This window comes from Sinohyriopsis cumingii, chromosome 9, assembly GCF_028554795.1.
Source record: "Sinohyriopsis cumingii isolate HCF-2022 chromosome 9, ASM2855479v2, whole genome shotgun sequence".
NCBI lineage: Eukaryota > Metazoa > Mollusca > Bivalvia > Unionida > Unionidae > Sinohyriopsis > Sinohyriopsis cumingii.
The window spans coordinates 89,247,751-89,269,128 of record NC_142969.1 but is presented as its reverse complement, the minus strand read 5'-3'; the positions used below and the strand labels follow the sequence as shown (position 1 = coordinate 89,269,128).

Sequence of the window (21,378 nt, the reverse complement as noted above, 5' to 3'; positions counted from 1 at the left end):
ATATTTGAATGATAAATTACTGGTAAATGATATAATGATAAACTACAAAATAAATAATTTGCCCATTATCCCAAATATGTTAATTAAAACAAACATTGAATGTAAATTCAGATATAATGAACAGTTGTAAGAAGTAAGAAATAACATTTTATCCATTGAACCAGGTATGTGTTATTATCATCAATTGTAAAATAAACACATGGAGACAAGTATGCTTAAATTCTAAAATGAACACACACACACACACACACACACATATGGTATTTTAATCTAATACAGAAAAGGTGACATTGATATATGCAGACCGATATTTTTTTTCTTCTACAGATACAAATTAAAAAGCCTAATTCTGAGAGTTTCACCTACAACATTAAGAGCTGACATATGTGGAAGAAAAATACCATCCATGTTGAAAAGGGCTAGAGGTTATGTGACAAAACATAATTTAGCAATCTGAATTAACATTATTGTTGCTATTTTATCTCAACTGGTCAAAAGGCTAAGTGGGTTTATGTAATGGTCCAGAGTGTGTTATTTATTTCACATCCCCTTCTGTCTTTCAACAGTAAGAAATTAGCTACTTTGGAGTCCATAGTTCTGATCAATTTGTTTATATAAAACTTGGTTTTGGGCTTAAATCAACATCTTGGATAAATCTAATAATGATAATAATGAACAAAATCCAAGTATATACACGAGGTGATCATGTATAAGATTAGTTGAGTCTTTTTAACCAGCCTAAAAGCCATACTTCCACAATATAGACTAAAATCATTAAGTTGTCCTCGAAGTTTGATGAGTGTTAACCATTAATAATAATAAAGTGATCTTTCACCTGACTGAGCATGTTACCACCGCATGCAATATTTATACATATAGTGCAGTTTTTACTAAATTTAGAATACATGCTTGTATAAATGAGATCTAGATTGAAGAAATGAACATGCATACAAATACAGGAGGTTATAACCACTACTGCTGATTCAAGTTTGATCATACTTGGCCATTGGGCTTATATAGTCAAGCTTCACAATGATGCTTATTATGAGTGTGATAAAGGTATGTTAATGAAGTGACCTTTCATCTGATTGGCAGAGTTTCTTACGACTTGCACAACAGTGCTTATGATCCAATTTAGATCTGACTTGTTTAATTATTTGCTTGTATGTCTGAGGCTGTAAGCAAATTATATGCATATAATGTGGTGGTTCTACATCTCACTAGCCATTCTTGCTACTGCTCTTAAAACTATTTCTCATTAATTTTATCATACTTGGTAAATAGATTTATCTCATCAAGATATAGCAAAAGAGCAATTTTGTAAAAAAAATATTCATTCATACTAAACTCAAATTCTGCATCTGATTGGTTGACCTTGCTAATACTATAAGGGCTCTATTTCTGACAAAAAAGATTATTTTGATCTAATGTAGCAGAAATGCTTATATGATCAAAACATCGAACATATTTGATGACAAATAAGAAATAGTTTTTCATGTAAATTTGATAAACATTGATAAATCGGTTCATATCATTAAAAGCTTGGAAGAGTTTGATTACATGCGAGACCTTCACATATTAATCATGCTTTAGTTAGAGAATTATTTTTGTCAGAATTTAGTAAAATAGGTAAAATCAATATGGACTGGTTGTGTTATGTACAGCAACACTAGTTGTTTACTGAGTACTGAGGGAATTGGAATACGGCAAGGGTACATTGCAGTAGGTAACCTGGTTGACTTGATAACAGGATTGTAACACAAACATTTTTATCAGGAGTCTAGCATACATATTATTGATTCACTGCAGATCCTGCCCCCGTTAGTTACCTTTTAATACATAAAACATTTGGGTTTTTTATGTCACAAATCCCATAGAGATAAAAATTAACATCATAGGTCTCACTGGATAGTTTCGTATTTTGACATACACCTAATTTTAAAGATAGAAGGCATGAACCTAATTATCACAAGCCTAGCATTTCTAAATTCACACATAAGCGAAATCTATAATGTGGTTTAGATTCACTTTGAGTTAGGCATGGAAATAGGTTGGCTTGTTTGTGACTGCCTGTCACAGTTAGATGAGCATTGGAGATCAAATGCGTAACTTGGTCTGCAAATGAGTTGCCGACTGCTACAGAGGCAAATATAAAAAAATCTAGATTGTTGAGGGGTGATGAAAAGTATGCTAATTTGTTATAGTACTAGTTAACTTTATTCATGCATAAGGCACATACTGATTCTTTTAGCTACCTTGTCACAGAAAAATATTGAAAATAGCTATTTCTTGTCAAAAATGAATGTAAAATTTAGGAGATGGTGGCAGTGATGGTTCAGTATAGAAATCAATAGTTGCACCAGGAATTAACCTGATTACTTTAGTCAAAATCTCACATGTATGCTTTCTACAAAAATCATTAGTTTGTTTTTGTTAGTATCTTCAGTGTAAAATTATTCTCATTTTTCTGTAATTGGTCATTGTCGGATGAAAATTCACCAGATAAACTGTCCAGTGAGACCATAAAATACACAATTAGAAAATAAAATAAATTTATTCTAGAAAGAAATAGTGCATGCAACTCTGTGACACAAATGAAATTAATGAGAAAACACTTAAACAAACGGCTAACATTACTCATCTGGCTTATATAACTTAACAGTTGGCGATTTCACTATGGAGTAGTCAGGTATATCTAGTATTGTAAGAACAGAACCTAAACAGTAATCTCCAAACTTTTATCAAATCAATTGCATACTTATGTTTGGAAAGTATTACATGGGAATTATGTTAATTTGTAAAGATCAAAATGTACCTGCATGTTTTGACCCTACCAGAACCAAACTAAAAGCTCGAATGTGTGCAGCTGCTTTCGCTCATCAGAAACATAATTGGGAGTATAACTGCTAACCCTACCCTCTAGCACACATTTAAGATCTTTAGAGTTTTTAAATACAGCCTTCTAATGATATAAGTTTCATTACATTGGTTAATAATTAGTCACATGTGATGACACTTGTAACTAATCAAACCACAGCAACTGAGAGCAGACTAAGCACTGCTATTTATATGGTACAGTGGCAATATACAGTCTGTCTGCTGCACAGTTAGTTACCTGCCCATTAAACTGACAACACATGAAACAAACTGAACAATTCTGAAAGCCTTGAATTTGACTTTATTTATCTGCATGGTAGAAAAGAACATGAGTTGAAAAGCTTTTAATGAAAGACCTTGATATCAAACCTAATAATAACTGCAGGAGTTATATTATGGATAATTAACCATTCTCTCAGTTTCAAACTGGGCATTCCATCCCATGGGGTTCTAAATGTAAACCAAGTGTAACTGATATCCTAATGAACTGTAAAGACCATAGCAGCACAACAGCAGGGGACCAGATATGTCCAGATCCAAGAATCATAGACCAGTTTCAAACTGATAATGAGCCACATAAAAATTACAGCTAGAACTTATGTGATGAAGATAACTTAAACTGCATTATTATTAATCCTCCTCCTCCACATCATCATAACTGAGATGCATCATATATGTTTTATTGTAAAATAGTTTATGCAACATAATTCAGTGAAGACATTTACTGCCAATTTACCAGTGAACCATTTGTTTCAATGAACATATTTTATGTTGTAACAAGGAGCATCATTTAAACATTATGATACACTTATCATACCTGTATATGAAATCTTAATACTAACACTTATACTTGCAATACTACTACTAATAAAAACACCTGCACTGATAATTTGATTATGTTCAATTGGACTTGTATCTAAATGATCACCAGCTGTATGAAAAGACATATTTTAATATATATATATATATATATATATATATATATATATATATATATATATATATATATATATATATATATATATATATATATATATATATATATATATATATATATATATATATATATTGGATGGAATACTAGTTACCACAATTGAATAGTCATATGATAAATGATATATTATTATTTTAAACAATTTATATTTGCAGTGAAACAAACTTTTACATTATCTTCCCTTAAATTTCATTTATAGAGCAGTATACTCTGCATTCATTAAATTACTGAAATGGTTAATAATGCAACAACAAATACTGCAACTTCCGGAACCACAAAAATCAAAAGATATAAACAAAAACTTCCCTACATGTATCAACAGTTGTCACTTTTTAGACAGAATCATGAAGATTTAGGACAGGATGTTAACAAATTAGGTATTGAAGTTAAAAAGAAAAAAATACCAAGTAAGCTTACTACCAATAAAATCAGGCAATAACAGTGAATTTTAGTACATTCCCAGGAAACAGAATATATGATTTTTCTTAACCTAATCTGATACATCTTAAACCTATAGAAAATGATTCATATTGTATGACTAAAATATTATGTAAACAAAATTCCATCACTTTTTTCAGATGCAACATGCATACCCCAACCCATCCTTCTTCATCATAAAGTATACCAGCATTCCACTATAAGATGGGGAGCTGTAGTGGCTCAGTGGTTAGCTTTCTGGATCTGTGAAATAATGCAGGTTCAAATTCTACCATCGGACCATCCTGGGTTAGCTACCATGGTGTGTCCTTGGGCAAGGCACTATACTTAAAGTGCCTTGGCACTAAATAACTTACTTGTGTTGGTTTACCATAAAAGGCCAAACCAAACACAAAAAACAACAACTTTAAAATATGAGTTTTGTCAATACTAAGTAAAGGAAAATCATACTGAAGAAATGTTTTTGTTAATACAGTTTAATGGATCTAAAAAATCTCTTTCTTCTGCAGGAGTTTAAAATGCTAAATTAAAAAGGTCATGGTACACATTGCTTTGTTCGTACACATCAGGCTCCGTAACCCATATCCAACTAAAAATTTTAGTAGAGTCTGAATAAAACATATTTTAATCTGGATGATAATATTCTTTCTCCATTCATATATTACACCACCAAGATTGATCCAAATAAGATTACATTTTACTATAACACTGAGGATGAGTATGCCTCTTAACAACTGACAAATGTGGAGAGAATGGAGTTAAACTGAACTTTGATTTCTTTTCAACCATAGCACAAGATGATCATTTATTATGAAAAAACCTGAATAAAGTTGGAGTTCATAACCATGACAGTCTTGATATAATATAAATTCAATATATTATTGTTGCCTTGAGGTATAGTTCTGTATATTACAATTTCACACAAGATCGGGGTATATTTTAGTACCATACAGTTAATTCAGGATTGTATTAATACCTGTTCTGGTGAATGAAAATTAAATAAGATTTACTATTTTGGAACCAGTTGCAATAAAGTTTACTACACAAGAGAAAATATGACTTTACTGTAATATCTAAAATGTAAAATCTGCAAACAGAATACTTGCTTGACTTTACACTTCAACTATATCATAATATTTATTTGAAATGAATTTATACAAATGGCATTAAATTGGGTTTCAGGCTGGTAATGACAATGGTAGTAGTGAATAGGGACAGTCTAGGGACTAGGGAACTTCCATGTTAAAAAGGGTATATCCACTCTGGGGACTATGTAATTTAACATGGGAGAAAAAAAAATATCCATTCTAGGGACAAGGGGAATTTAACATGGGAGAAAGAAAAAAAACTATTCACTCTAGGGACAAGGGAAATTGAACATGGGGAATAAATCGTGGGACTGTCTAGGGACTAGGGGAAATGGAACAGGGTCGGGACCCTATTTTAATAAGGTCCCGACTTGATGGGTCTATGAAAATGGAACAGGCGAAAATTGAAACAGGGAGGGGTCTCTATTTTTTTATTATTTTTTTAAACAAAAAAATAAAAAAAAGGGGTAGGCAATTGAAAATCAAGATCTTTTCGAGAGATAGGAATGGCCCTGAAAAGGGTCTTTGGTTTTATGTTAATATACCCTTAACATAAAGGGCATCTGTGACATCTTCTTCTTGACCTTACGCTGCGCCTGACTGCAGGACCATAGATTAAGACTCTTTTGAGGCATCCTTGATGCTCCACATAAGATTCTTCGCATCCACAGGCTGGTGTCTGTCCTGTGGATAACTGTCCAGTTGGATCGGACATACATTGGTATGTCCGTCCGGAACATGATTGAAGACACAAGCGTTGAAGATTGTACGTCGGTCCACATGTTGGGGTGCCGAGTAACAGGTGAAGGAATGCAGTGAACTGTACTTATTTATAGGGAGAGGAAGGATTGAAATGGATTGAGTTTGTTGACCAATCCAAACACGCGTTACAAAATTCAGTCAGCCCACGTCCAATCCGAAGAGAGCAGTCTGTGACGTCACATAGTCTATATAGATTCGCTAGCGCCTGTGCGCAGTCAATCTAAGCGACAGTTTTTCAACATGATGGAAACTCAGAAAACGATCAATTGGGGTGCACCGACAGTGGAGACTACCCAAGGGAACCCGGACTTACTTTCAGAAGAGGTGAATTGGGATTTTGTGGATTTTTTTACCTCGCAAGAATTTGTTCCTGAACCTTCGTCACCTTCTCCTTCATTACCGCACATGGAAAATTTTAGACAGAGACAGAAAGAAGAATTGGAGAAATTTATACAACAGCAAAAGGAAGCGGAACAAGCTTTTCTCCTACAGCAACAGCAGCAAGAAGAAGAGATAAGAAAAAAACAACAAGAAGAAGAAGCAGCAGCAAAGAAACAAGGGTGTCAAAATCAAACGGTCACGGTACTGTTAGACATTTTAGCTGAGTTAAGAAGTCTGAAACAAATGTATCAGACTTCTTTATTACGGCCAAAGAGAATACAACCTTCCCGAGCTAAACACTCCAACCCTGTGACTATGCCTACCGCACCACCCTTAGTGATTTCAACGAAATCATCATCAACAGTACGCAGTCCAGAAGTAGGTCTTGGCCGTGGCAAAGGCTTAAGACAGTTAAAGTTGATTGTTTAAACTCACCCCTTACACCAAAAAAGACCCTTTTCAGGGCCACCCACATCTCTCGAAAAGAGGTAGACTTTCAATTGCCAATAACTAAAAAAAAACATTTTACCCAATAGTACGTGTCTGTGTATGAGTGTGCGTGAGTGTAGGTTCTTATTTTAAAATCAAAACCCAAAGACACTTACCTTTTATAATTAATTTATTCTTTTATAAATATTTACAATTCACAATTCACAACAGAGCACTTTAAAAAGTTCATAGACTTCTTCTCTCATTGTTCACTCTCTCTGTTTTTTTTAATTTCTTCACCGTCACAGTCTTTTCCTCCTCTTCCTCCTCACTTTCTTCCCTTCTTTTCTTCTCCTGTTTCATTTTCTTCACCTGTCTGTTTTCTTCCTCTTCTTCTTCCTCTTCCTCTGAAGAATCCCTCTCTTCTTCTGACTCCTCTTGTTTCTTTTTTGGGCAGTCTGGTGACCAATGTCCTTTTTCTTGACAATAATGACAGGTATCTTGACTTTGCCTCTTCTAACCCCTTTTTTCTGTTTCTGACGGTCTGGACACTCTGAAGACCAATGCCCTTTCTTCTGACAGATATAGCAAGTATCTTGACTTTTATCTCGAAAGGAAGGAGAGTAGTCCCTCGGCTGGTCTGAAGAGAATTTTCTAATGACCCCTCGCAAAGCTCTGATGAAACGTTCGATCTGGGTAGTCTCTTCCATCGTTGTGCTCGGTTTGAGAGTGAAATGAATAGTGAAAGGACAAGACACATACCCTTTATATACGCTGGTCTGCTATGACTATAAATTAGTCCATGGTGTTTAAACTTTAGTCATTTGACTTTTTGCAATCGAGATGAAATGATCCAATTCATTTGAGAAGAAAGAAGAAGAAAGTAAGAGGCAGAAACGTGATCTATCGCCTCGTACCAGGGCTGAAGTCTTGGCACAAATTCATGCCAGTGATTTTGAAGAGGACATGAGTGAACCAGAATCCAAACCCTCTAAACAAAGTTTACCACCCTTAGTCAATCCTGAAAAGTACTATGACATTCGAGAGACGGAAAAGCGTCCCTCTAGAAAATTTAGAACTACGGCTTACAAATACACAGTGAAGTTTAAAGATTTCAAGTCTGAAGTACCGTTAGAGAAAGCAGAAGGGTTCATCACCGACATGTGGGATTCTTTGCTCACCACACTCAAGCGACAATGTCAACCCAAAGAAGATGATCGCTTGAGACTTTCCATACAACATGACGGCTTGAAATCCCCTGTTTGGATCAAGTTTAGCAGCCCTGCAGAATTGACCACTTCCAAAGTCATGGACAAGATTCAACATGTGCAACAATCTAATGACCAGTTTGACATCACCGATGGAAAAGCCACACTGGACATGACCCACGTCTCTCCTCCTCAAGGGACCGGACAACGCAGAAAGACCTTATTGGTCAACAACCTTCGCATTACCAAAACAAGTCTTGTCCAAATTAGCAATTTTCAAGACCACATGTGTTTAGCCCGAGCCATCGTGATGGGATGAACCTATGCCGACAAGAACGACACGGTAGAATGGAAAAGAGCCTGGGAGAACATTCGAAAATCGAACCGAGCCAAACAACGAAATGAAGCCGAACTTCTGTTACAACAAGCAGGCCTGTCCAAAGACACACCCTGTGGCATTCCTAAGATGCAAAAATTGCAAGATGCCCTAGCTCCACGATACACCTTGAAAGTGCACCCTCAAGAAGTGCGCGGGTCTCTGTTGTTTCGAGGGAAAGACTTTAAGGATGGAAAATACATTCACCTCTATCATCACGATGACCATTTCGATACCATTACCATTATCACTGGATTCCTGGGATACAAATATTACTGTGAGAAATGTGACTATGGTTATAATAATCGAGAGCAACACAAACATTGTGGATCGAAATGCTCAGGATGTTTGGCCTCTCAACCCTGTCTGAGCGAAGGGCAAGAACCAGTGCATTGTCCTGCTTGTCTGCGCACATTTGTCAGCCCTGCCTGTTACCAACAACATCTGAAGATGCAAGGTTCACAGAAGAAATGTGCTTGTCAACTCCTGAGATTGTTCCCAATGTGTGGACAAGGTCTATGTACCAACAGTACCAAGGCACACGTATGTTCAGGAAAGAAAAAATGTCACATTTGTCACTGCATCGTGGACTTGGAACACCAATGCTACGTGCAAAAATACCAATCCCAGCCAGAGAAAGAGGATGGTCACAAGAAGAAGAAAGGCAATTTCATCTTTCTCGATTTCGAATGCATGCAAGAGACCGGTATTCACATTCCTAATTTCTGTGTGGCTCATCGAGCGTGTGAGAAGTGCATTCAAGAACCTATCTTGAGTTATTGCCCTCACTGCAGTAAGATTCCTGGAGGGCGTGAAAAAATCTTTCAAGGACCGAACACACTAGCCGATTTCACACAATGGGTCTTAGACCCCATCGACAAGACGTGGAGCCAAGAGGACATCGAACATTATTATGGAGAATGTCATCACCATGCCACAGTGATGGCTCGCAATTTCTCCGGATGCGATGGACAGTTTCTTTTGAGATAATATACGGAACGTGGCACCGAGCGTCCTAAAGTCACTTTGAACGGAGCCAAAATCATTTTCATGCAAGTGGGACAAGTGCAGTTTAAAGATTCGATGAGCTACTTAGCCATGCCTTTGAGTCGAATGCCTAAAATGCTTGGAATGACAGAAATGGCTAAAGGGTACTTTCCACACTTTTTCAATACAGAAGCCAATCAACACGCCGTTCTACCCCATTTGCCTCAGGCTCACTATTACAACCCTGACAGCATGCGTACCGAACGAGAAACTTTCTACGCTTGGTACCAGGCTCACGCCTCCGACCCTTTCGACTTCCAGGAAGAAATGCTAAAGTATCGTCGTTCCGACGTGGATATTTTACGGCGATGCTGTGGAACATTTCGAGAACTGTTCATGGAACACGGAGGGGTTGATCCTTTGAAAGAAGCTTGCACCATTGCCAAAGCGTGTTCCTTAGTCTACCGACAACGATTCATGCCTGAAAACACTGTGGCTGTCATCAGTCCTCAAACGACCCACTATGTCAAACGTCAATACTCGGTCAAAGTCCCACGCTGGTTGCATTACTTGTGCGACAAGGAAGACAAATGGATTCAGCATGCCCGCAACGGAGGGGGCGAAAAGACCATCGGAACGCATTCGGTCGATGGCTGGGACTTAGAAAACCCCAAGATCATGTACGAGTTTAACGGTTGCTTATTTCACGGATGTCCCGTCTGTTACCCTGACCGCGGCACTAAAAATCAGTTTTTACAACGAACCATGGAAGACTTGTACCAGGCCATTTGTCAGCGATGCCTAAAGTTAGAACAGGAAGGATACCAAGTGGTGGAAATGTGGGAACACAAATACGATCACCGTTTGAACACCGATCCCGAGTTTAAACGCCTCGTGGAAAGTTACCAGTTCATGGACCCCCTGAACCCGAGGGATAGTTTGTACGGAGGAAAGACCAATGCCACCTGTTTGCTGTACCAAGCTGACGAAGAGAAAGGGAAAGAAATCAAATACTTGGACGTGTGTTCACTGTATCCCTACGTGTGCAAATATTGTTGCTTTCCTGCAGGGCATCCACAATTGTTCACCGAACACATCGACCTAAAAAACATTCGACAATATGAAGGCTTGATCAAGTGCAAAGTTTTGCCTCCCACAAACCTGTACCATCCCGTCTTGCCTCACCATTGCCAAGGCAAACTTATGTTTCCATTGTGCCGTACTTGTGTTGAAACGTGCAACCAAGATCAACCTTGTTATCACACCCAGGAAGAACGGACCTTGACGGGGACATGGTCAGCGTAGAATTGTTCAAAGCTCTGAACATGGGATACCAACTATTAGAAGTGTACGAAATTTGCCACTTTCCCAAGACACAATAATACCACAAGGGTGACCCCACGCAGAAAGGCATTTTCGCAGGCTGCGTGGATGCCTTTTTGAAACTGAAGCAAGAAGCCAGTGGCTATCTGTCCTGGTGTCACACTCCCGAAGACCAAAAGACATTCAGAGAGAAATTCTGGGCACAATAAGGCATTAGTTTAGATCACATCGAGAAAAACGAAGGCAGGCAATCGTTTGCCATAGTGATGATAAATTGCTTGTGGGGTAAAATGGCACAATGACCGTGTTTACCCAAGACGGAGTATTTGACCGAACCTTCCCGCTACTTTCAGACGATTCACGACAAAGCCAAATTCATGAAACACGTGGACGTTGTTCGTGAGGATTTGATCTTGGTGAATTACGAAGAAGATCTGAACTTTGTACAAGACGACCCCTTTGGAAATGTCATCATTGCAGCTTACGTGACAGCTCATGCTCGCTTAAACTTGTACGAAGCTTTAGAACTGTTAGGGGAACGTGTCCTGTACTTTGACATGGACAGTTGCATTTATATCGATCACCCGAGTCAACAGCACCCTGACATCGAAGGAGACCGTTTAGGAGCCTGGACAGACGAGCACCCCGATGACAAGATTCTAAGTTTCGTCAGTGGCGGTCCAAAAAATTACGGCTACGAATACCAGGACAAACAAGGAGAAGTGCACACGAAGTGTAAAGTGAAAGGACTTACTCTGAATTATCGTACCAGTCGAGTGGTCAACTTTGGCGTATTGAAAGAAGCCTTGCAGTCTAGAGAAAGTGACCACCTATCAACCCAACAAGATTGTACGTTTACCCACACACCACATCGTCAGTCAACCCTTGGAAAAAGTCTATCAAATCGTGTACCAGAAGCGAATGCGGCTTCCCACCCACTTTACTTTGCCTTATGGACATGTCGGCATAAAACATTGGTTGTAAGAGGATAGCCACCCACCAGAAGGATGACTTCGCCACAGCAAGAATCGAGTGAGAAATCCAGTGAGAACTCCAAGTTCAAACCCTACCATTTTCCAGTCTTCTTACCTGACTATTGTGATTGTGCCCGTTGATTGGACACGTTTCAAAAATGGCCTACGGATAGGGAAGGATTACCTTCTTCATATGTTTTAGCTAGAACAGGATTTGTCTACTTCGGACCTGAGTCAGGATTGGGATACGAAGTACAGTGTTTCGCTTGCGGACTGAAGTTACGAATGGATCTGTGTATCTACAAAGATTCAGCTATTCTGGAACATACTCGATGGTCTCCGCACTGCCCTTACCTTTCTATGGCCTTTCCACCCTTTAAACTACGGTACAATTATGACGGTACCTTAGAGACGGTACCTTCCAAAACTAGATGTAAACACATTGCATCCTATTTCATTGTTGTTTCTTTTCCACATAATAGCTTATTTTTTTTATAAAATGTTGAACTTTACTAATCTTTTTTCAAGATCACTTTAGTTTGCAAAAATATATCTTGTCATTTATTGGCATTCTACATTGAATTTTGTAAACTGGCTATAAACCTGACCTAATTACTCAACTTAAATGCTGACAGAAACAGTCTACAGTAAATGTATTTCATTTCTATAGCTCGATGGATAAACATTACATCTTTTAAAGCTGTGCACAGAATAGGCCGACATATCACGAGTCAGGAAAACATGGGGGTGGTGTCCCCTGTGTCCAAAATTAATATCATTTTGAATAGAATATTCTAGTGACAATTGCCTCTTTTCAAATGGTAAGCATTGCTTTATTTTATTTTCATCAATCTGTCAAATTCGGTATGCATTTTGCTTTAATATTTGAGATGGAAACCTTAGGTGCATATAAATGTCAGACAGCATTGTACATCATGGATGGTGTCCAACATACTTTTATGATCATAAAACAAAATCCCATTGTTTTAGTTATGGCCACTGATTTAAAAAAATATTCATCCAAGCTAAACATAATAATAATAATATTGAGGACTTTGTATAGCGCCTAATCTTTAGAAGCTCTAAGCGCTTTGCAACATTAGACAACATAAAAACATACACAATGATATGATTACAAAAACAAACACCATGAAATTAGAAAACATAAAAAACATGCTTAGAATATTTAAGGTAGTTAACATTATTAAGTCATTAAGTTTGTTTTTGCAGTCAGAATAAGTAGTTTTGAGAGCACTCTTGAATGGGATCACTGCGTCTTTGTGTCTAAGTTCAGTGGGCAATTCATTCCATGTTGCTGGTCCCTGGTATGCAAAAGAATGCTGTCCATGTGACTTTGTTTTCATAGTGAGAATAATGAGTATATGATTGTCGGAAGAGGAGTGTAAGTATCTTGCTGGTGTGTACACATAGGTGAGGTCGGATAGGTATGTTGGACTAGAGTCTGTCAGTGAAACGTAGCACAGAGAACAAATGTTCTATTTGATTCTGGATCGAATGGATAGCCAGTGTTGGGTACAGAGCAGCGGGGGAGGTGTGCTCTGATTGTGATACTCTAAGTATGATCCAAGCAGCTATGTTTTGAACTTTTTGAAGTCTCTGCAGTAGATATTAAGATGAACCAGACAGAATTGAGTTACCATAGTCCAGTCTTGAAAGTAGTAATGAACACACAAGTGTTTTAGTGGCATCAACTGAAAGATATCTGAGAATGGAGCTGATGCGTCTCAGCTCAAGATATGCAGCCTTGCATATGTTCATGACATGTTGGTGCAATGTGAGAGTACTGTCCAGAGTAACACCTAGGTTTTGTACTGATTGTGTGAATTTAATGTTGGTGTTGCTGATATTTATTGTGTGAGGTAAAGGATGTGAATGAGAAAGTCTTTGTGTTGTAATCAGAATGGCCTCAGTTTTATCATCATTCATCTGCAGCTTGTTACAAGTCATCCATGATTTCACATCAGAAATGCACATCTCTACACCTTGGATGGTAGCATCAACTTCAGTTGGGTGGTTAGATTTGTATATTTGGGTGTCATCAGTGTACAATTGGTGAGACACTGGATGATGATCTATGACACTTGAGAGCAGCTGAGTGTATAGAGTGTAGAGAACAGGTCCAAGAACAGACCCCTGTGCAACACCACAACATAGATCGACTGGGCTGGAGTGTAATCTATTTGCAGACACAATTTGTGTCCTGTGGCAAGGGCGATATGTGGATTGTACATTGCTAAAAAGACTGTTTGAATTCAGACAAGATGCAAACTGGGATTGAACAACCTTTTGTAAGATTTTTTATATGAATTGGAGATTAGAAACCGGGGAGTAGTTCTTTAAATCGTTATGGTGTAGTGTTAGTTTCTTCAGCAGAGGTTTTACAATGGGAGTTTTGAAAAATGATGGAAATTATGCTGATGAGAGAGAGGTATTAATAACATCAGTTAGTGAAAGCAATACTGGATCTAAGCACTCAAGCAGCAGTAATGTTGGAATTGGATCAAGTTCACATGACTTTGGTGCAGTCTAGGATGATTACTTGAAAATGCATTTATTGGTGGTGAGAGACTAAATACATGACTTGATACTTGTGTTTAGCATTAATTGGAAAGCTGAAGATTAGTAATCTTTTGACATACATATCTTAATTGTACCATTTAATTTACAAAATTCAATGTAGTTTGCATTGGTAAAATGTGTAGCACAAGAAAAGTCATTATGAATCAGAGATAAATCATGTCTTTGTTTTGTCTGGAGCTTGACTAATTTATTGCACATTTCTGCACACTATTTTGTCTTTAATCCAGGATTATTCACTGCATTCGGATGCATTTCATGGTGAAAATTCACCAGCTGGATTTAAAAGTGGTGAATATTGCTAGCGATTGTTCTGCAAACCCTGTATGTCACAAGGAGTCAGTGTATGCAAGGACTCATACAGTATTTACAAGTTCTCATTGATACTTCAGATGAAAATGAAGAACTGAAAAAAGATGAAAATCTCAAGTGGAAACCTTTCTGGTCAGCCATCTCATCCAAAACCTCCTGAAATGGAGAGTATTTTGCAGACTCCAAGATTTCATCTTGTCCTGCTGGTATGTTCTCTTTAGTTTATCTGGTCTCTTTTTATCAATTGCTTTTATACCATGCCACAAAATTGGAAATTCCTTATCAAAAGTATGTATAAATTTCATCATTTTTCTGTCTGTTTAATAAGATGTGTTTAAGAGTACTTACTTACTCATGATGCTGTATATATGAGATTAGATGTTTTGTTAAAAAAGAATGCATTTTGTGATATATTGTATCACTGCCCTATATACAGTGGTCATTGCAACCAGTATGCATTTTGTTTACATGCCAAAAAATCTAGTCTGATTTCTTTGTTTCTTTTTTACTGCAATTAAGGAGTAGTGATAATTTTTATACTCTTAGCTGCATCCAGAAGGACAACACCATCACCATCCCCATCCACTCTGGAGTGGAGAATATAAAGATTTCTCTCTGCCAGTTCCTCTGCAAGTAGTAAGTATTGAGGATGGAAAAAAAATGTACATTATAGAATAATGAAACAAATACTACAGGTGTTGACTTTTATATAATCTCTTATTTCATTTACAGCTCTCTAAATACGAGTAAGTCAATTATACACTGTATTTATGAATTTAATTCTCATCTAAGGTAGTAGAACTGTTTTATGTTTGACAGAATGTTGGGTAATTTGTGGCCGTACACTAAAAACACATTTTGTAGCATTTAAAAATGCTTATGTTCAATGCACGTAAAACTCATTGGTTTGTTGTCACTTCAGTTGATAATAGTCTTGTCATCTTGTAGACATTTTGAATGTTAGTGTTCAATGCTAAGGTCATATACATTGATTCAACATCAAAATTTGTTTGCAAAATGGAAGATTATGACATGAAAGCTCAAGCTCTTGTAGCTTAGATACTGTTATTTCAGAACATTGTGAGATGTTAATTAATTAAATTATAGGTCATAAAACATACTGTTCAAGACTTATTTGTGCAAATAAACAATGACTTTTTTTTTATTGATGTGTAGACTGTTCATCATTCCATTGGTTTTTTATTTTTCTTTCTGATGTATACCATTGTCTTGTGTAAGTCAGACGCCTAAACCATCTACATTGAATGCAGACTTTACAGACACCAGCAGTGAAACAACATATCCAGGGAATAAAAAAATAAAGGATTATAGGGAAAAGTTTTCATATAAACTGTACAAAAACCATGTATTTCATTCCATAAATATTTTTCATTGTTAAACCCATGTTCACTGTACAGATCTTTATAAGGAGTTTATAATAATGATCTTGATCTTTCAAAACTAATTTCATCACAAATCTGTTACAGATTTCCAGTTCAATGTACTTATGAAACTGGACACAAATATTGAGAATTTGTTGGAGCAGCTGGCCCTCCAAGTTCATACACAAGGCCCAGACACAGAATATAGAGAAGAAATTCTTGCAATGCCATGTGATTCAGTGGAGGAACTAGAGGGCCTTTGCCAGAGGTTGGAGGAGAGTCCCAAACTCTCCAAGAAGATGGTAAATTGGGGCTTTATTTTCTATTTAAAAAAACTGTTATAACTATTTTTTTGCTGTTGTGAACCTCAATATACATTAGACAAGTTCTGCAGTGCCTGTATAATTATTTTTGGGGATGGGGTGAACATGTAGTGGTCAGCTGTTTTGTCTTACGGATGTAGGCCAAAACATGTTTAGAGATGAACATGTAACAGGTATTTTACTACATATACACTATTACATATTATGTGGCTACTTTAATTCAATCCTTGAGTGAATGTCATTTATGAAGTTAATAGATTCACAGTGGTTAATTTGGTTTATAATTGCAATTAGTACATTGTGTTGCATAGTTAATGTTATCAATTTTTTTTCAAGTTAGAGAAATTAAATTTGCTTGCAAAACCATGGCAAAAAATAACTATATACAAGCATATTTTGTCACATCGATCATGAAATACTACTACTACTAATAATATCAAAATCAAAAAATAGTAATATTATTGTTATTATTATTATTTTCAGATATACTACTTGAGCTCCCTTGGCAGGTTTAGAATTGGGGATAGTGTCTGCAGGATGATGAAAAAGCTTAAAACAAAAAGACTGGCCAGAGTATAGTCCAAAGGGACGTAATGGAAAAAAGCATTTCAAGAGCTTGTGATATGTCAGGTTTTGATAAGTAAGTATGGCTTGATTTAAATTGTGTTTTTCATGTGACTTGCCAGAGATTTTTAAATGAATTGATCAAGTAACTTGAGACCACATTTCAAAGTACATGTTTTAAAAATATTCCATTGATTATTGCTGGTATTTAGAAAAATGCAATGCATCCTTTGTTGTGAAACTTATTTTAAAACATTGTATTACTCTTGCAGAAGCCTGCTTGAAAAATAATGGCAAAGCAAAGGCAAATGGAATGGAAGAGACCATATCAGAGATCCTCAAATATGCACCCAACCAACACAGAATGATAAAAAAAAGGTAATCCAAGTGACTCTTATTTCATCAATATTGGATTCAGTTTCGTCTTTTAAAGCATAGTATTTGCAAAGCGGATGCATTTCTAAACTGATAACAAAATCAGCTTATCCTATTGCCCAGGACTGTCAGAGCTAGAGTCCAGCTAACTACAATATGCATATATCTTGTCTGATCGGACAAGTGCCTCCATTTGGAATTTTTATTCACATGAAATATTTGGATGAAATAAATTCATCTTTGTGCAAATTGATTGCACCATCCACTTGCCAGAAATGACAAGTAAGTGCAAAGTTATCTTGTATCATGGCTTAACGATAGTAAGGGAAGCACAAGTGCAGTGAAGAAAATTTCATACATTTTTATAATGCTGATTAACATGACTTCTGCATATGTAACTAGTGCTGAGATGATATGACTTTATTTAAGCATTAAAATTTTGTTTTAATTTGCAGGTGCCTGAGCAGAAGAAGTAATAGATAAACTTTACAGTGGAGTTGGAGACTGATTCTGATTCATAATCTTAATTAAATCGAGAAAATAAACATTAAAGTCATATTAAAATATATGTTGTATTGTTTCCTTCTTTCATTTTTCTCTTAAAAACAAATGTCTGAACCTTTAGTCTGTAAATTCAGTGGATTCCTTATCAGCCCATCTACTTTTACTTTACACCATGCTACTTTAAAAAAAAATGAATTATCCCCATTGGGGTAGGTCCCCCCAACCCCCCACCCTACTTTGTCAACTTACCTGCCACATTTAAATCTAATGGAAGGCCCTGCTGTAAAGCCTGTTAGTAAAACTACCCAACAAGAGGATTTCATACATTTGCAACTCCTAGATGGATGGTAATGTTTTCATTTTTGTAATGTAGATTTGGACATTCTTGCCACCAGTATGGAATATGTGTTTCAGAAACACAAGCAGCTTTCATCAGATTTGCATATAGGTTTTATATGTTGTGAGTATGTTGTAGGAAGTTTTTTTAAATAACATTATATGAGATGATGCCAGTGGAAATGGCAGAAAAGTGTCTGTATTGTTCACCAACTACACCTTGTTCTTACAAAATGTGGCTGTTACACATTCCCATGATGATGTCACTGACAGCCATCATTGAGGAATGCCGCTCCGGTGTCCTAGTGGTTAGAGCGTCCGCCTCAGAAGCGGGAGGTCATGGGTTCAAACCCCGGCCAAGTCATACCAAAGACTTACAAAAATGGTATTAACAGCTACCTCGCTAGACGCTCAGCATTAAGAGGTTAGTGTTAGGACTGATCGGTCTGGTGTCAGGATAATGTGACTGGGTGCAACATCATACTACATGTTTGCAGCATGATGCCCCAGTGCTAGACATCACTATAAACTGCCACACTGCAGACATCGTAGCAATATGACTGAAAAATTATTCAAGCTACGTTAAAAATCCAATCACACACACACAATTCCATTCTACGATCCAGAACCAACACTAATTCCATACTACAGTTCTTGCATTTCAATCCAGTTTTGCTTTTGAAATGTAGTACCACTCGATTCATAATGAACCCATTCATTTCAAACACTCGCAAATACTTATTATTCCTGTCTACAACTGAAATATATCTATATAAATAAACATGTAACTGTGTTTTATGCAAGGGCATGGAGATGCACAAAAACTTGCACCTGAAGCTTGAATAAAACCCCGACTGTGGATAAGACTTTACCCATCGATTACCCCAGCTTGGGGATAAATTCCGACCATGGCGATTTATTATATATCCTATGACTGCTCCAGCTTGAGGGCAAAATCCAAACACATCCCTAAAAAGATAACAATTATAACGGCTCTTTACCTTCTGTAAATGCCACTTGAGCTTCCTGATGCTGTTGTATCTGCCATTTGACAGAATCACGAACGTGGACATATTTCTGAATTGCCTCTAGTTGTTGAGCTAGTTTAGCTGTATGAAATTCCTTTGTGCAGACTCACTCATTAGTAATATTACAACAGTGATTTAATTACACATCACCTGTCAGCACACCGATGATAAGTCAGTTATTTTATAACACCAACAAGCTTGCCCCTTGCACCCCCCCCCCTTTTTTTTATTTGGACACCTGTGGACATGAATCTGCAAGGCTCAAATTGTCATTTTTAATATAAGATCTCAACATTTTTAAGGCCTTAATTTTAAAGACATGCTTAAAACCCCCAAAAGGTTATCAACTGGATCACCAGCCTTCGTTTAGAGTAATAGCAAGTATATATATATTTAGGTCTAAAGAAACACAATAAAAATGTTTGATTTAACAATGACATATTTGCCTCAGGTCTGTGATCCTGAAGTGAATATTAACTGTCCATTTATTTTCTTGGCTTTTCTTTACTAGGAAATTGATTATAGAGATTTCTGCGATGGTGAAGGCAATGTAAACATTGGTTACTATAACATACTTTTTACGCCATGTTTGAAAAAATAAATCCAATGGAAAGGTTATAGTCTGAAAATCTTCATTAAATTAAGTTAATATAGGGGAAAAATCTTTAAGAATTCATAAATATTTTTCAGTGCTGAATAAAGATATAACATAACACTTTCTGCTGTGATTTTAATAGTTTCTGAGAGCATGAAAAATTTCTAGAACTATAATGTATAAATGTTCTCAAAAGATTATATTAATATGGGGGAAAAATCTGTTATGAAATAAACCGACAAGATCTTGTATGAATTCATGTCATCTTTAAATATGATATTTGTGTGAAAATATCTGGAAGAAAAAACAAGATGGTGCCACTCACACATACAATGTGGTTGCCACAGTGGCCATATTAAGAAACTTTTTATCGCTACTTCTGAATGGATAATTGTCAGCGTGTCAACATGTGTACAAAATACTTATGTTGATGTCTAGCAGGTCCTGAATGAGAACTATGGTGCTGTACAGACATCCTATAAGGCCACCAATGTGGCCATCCTGAAAATCTTGTTATAACTACTTCTCCTGAATGAATCATCATATCAGTGAAAGACTTCTTATGTCTAGTTGGACGTAAATGAAAATAGTGCCAATCTAACCTCCAATATGGCTGTTTTAATGGGCATCTGGAAAACCCCTTCCTTGCTACTTCTCCTAGATGGCTGGTCATTTTGACATTGTGCTTTCACTAGATGACCTATTTGATGTCTGGTTTGCCGTAAATGGAACTGTGCATATGGTTTTGATGTCTAGTTGGTCCTAAATGTGGTTTTTGCTGCTCATAAACTTCTAATGGTATTATAGTTGGTTCCTTAATGAAACTGCTGTACAAAATTAAAAGGCCTTCTCGCTTTCTACCAAGTTTGGATACAATTATCTTTACCAGCTAGGATTTCTTGATCCTCTTTTTTATACGTCAACCCTTCGTATATGTAGTTAGCTAAAACAGTATCTTAACAATTAATTTCCCTCTTGCAAATAAAATCCCAATTGCATGCTTTTACCAGTGTGAGAGCTCCTTATATAAGTAGCTAAGTATTCAGTAACTGAATTTCCACATCCACATGCATCAACTCAGAATTAAAAGTTGCAAAACATATACAGATTGGTAAATCTTGAGACATGTGTCACTTTGCATGGTGGGTGTTATGATTTAAATGCAACAAGGAAATTGAATTAGGGTTAATTTCTTTAAGCTGTATTCAGTCATGGGGCCCTGGGTTATAGAATGGTCTAGGCATACACATCACTCAAACTAATCAACTCTCTCTAGTCCAACCAATGTGTGTATATGAGAAAGCTTGCCAGAAGCGTTATGTGTGTTGATTTCCTCCAATAAATATGCTGGCTGCCATGTAAAACCTATGATGTCCTGAAAAATGCTGTTAAGCTCCATACAAGCAAGCTAAACAATCAATGATATAATGGAACAGTAGACACCATTTTAGCTAAATATGCCAAGAATTGATTTTGAGACTTGGTTAGTGATGATGACTTAAAATTGGCAAGGGATTAAAGAGG

General features: G+C 36.7%; 1 protein-coding gene across 8 annotated transcripts; it reads left to right on the top strand.

Annotated features, from left to right (window-relative positions):
- The first annotated feature begins 325 nt into the window (after positions 1-325).
- LOC149792209 (uncharacterized) lies at positions 326-18,419 on the top strand. Of its 8 annotated transcripts, none has more exons than XM_089970722.1 (6): positions 326-425; positions 14,828-14,953; positions 15,294-15,383; positions 16,235-16,431; positions 16,936-17,092; positions 17,847-18,419. In XM_089970722.1, the coding sequence occupies exons 4-5, from the start codon at positions 16,255-16,257 to the stop codon at positions 17,029-17,031; spliced, it is 273 nt and encodes a 90-aa protein (XP_089826848.1). In that variant the 5' UTR covers positions 326-425; positions 14,828-14,953; positions 15,294-15,383; positions 16,235-16,254; the 3' UTR covers positions 17,032-17,092; positions 17,847-18,419. The 8 variants fall into 8 exon arrangements, with proteins under 8 accessions (XP_089826848.1, XP_089826845.1, XP_089826844.1 ...); XM_089970719.1 differs by having other exon boundaries at positions 16,936-17,394; XM_089970718.1 differs by lacking the exon at positions 17,847-18,419 and adding an exon at positions 17,289-17,738.
- The last annotated feature ends 2,959 nt before the right edge of the window (positions 18,420-21,378 follow it).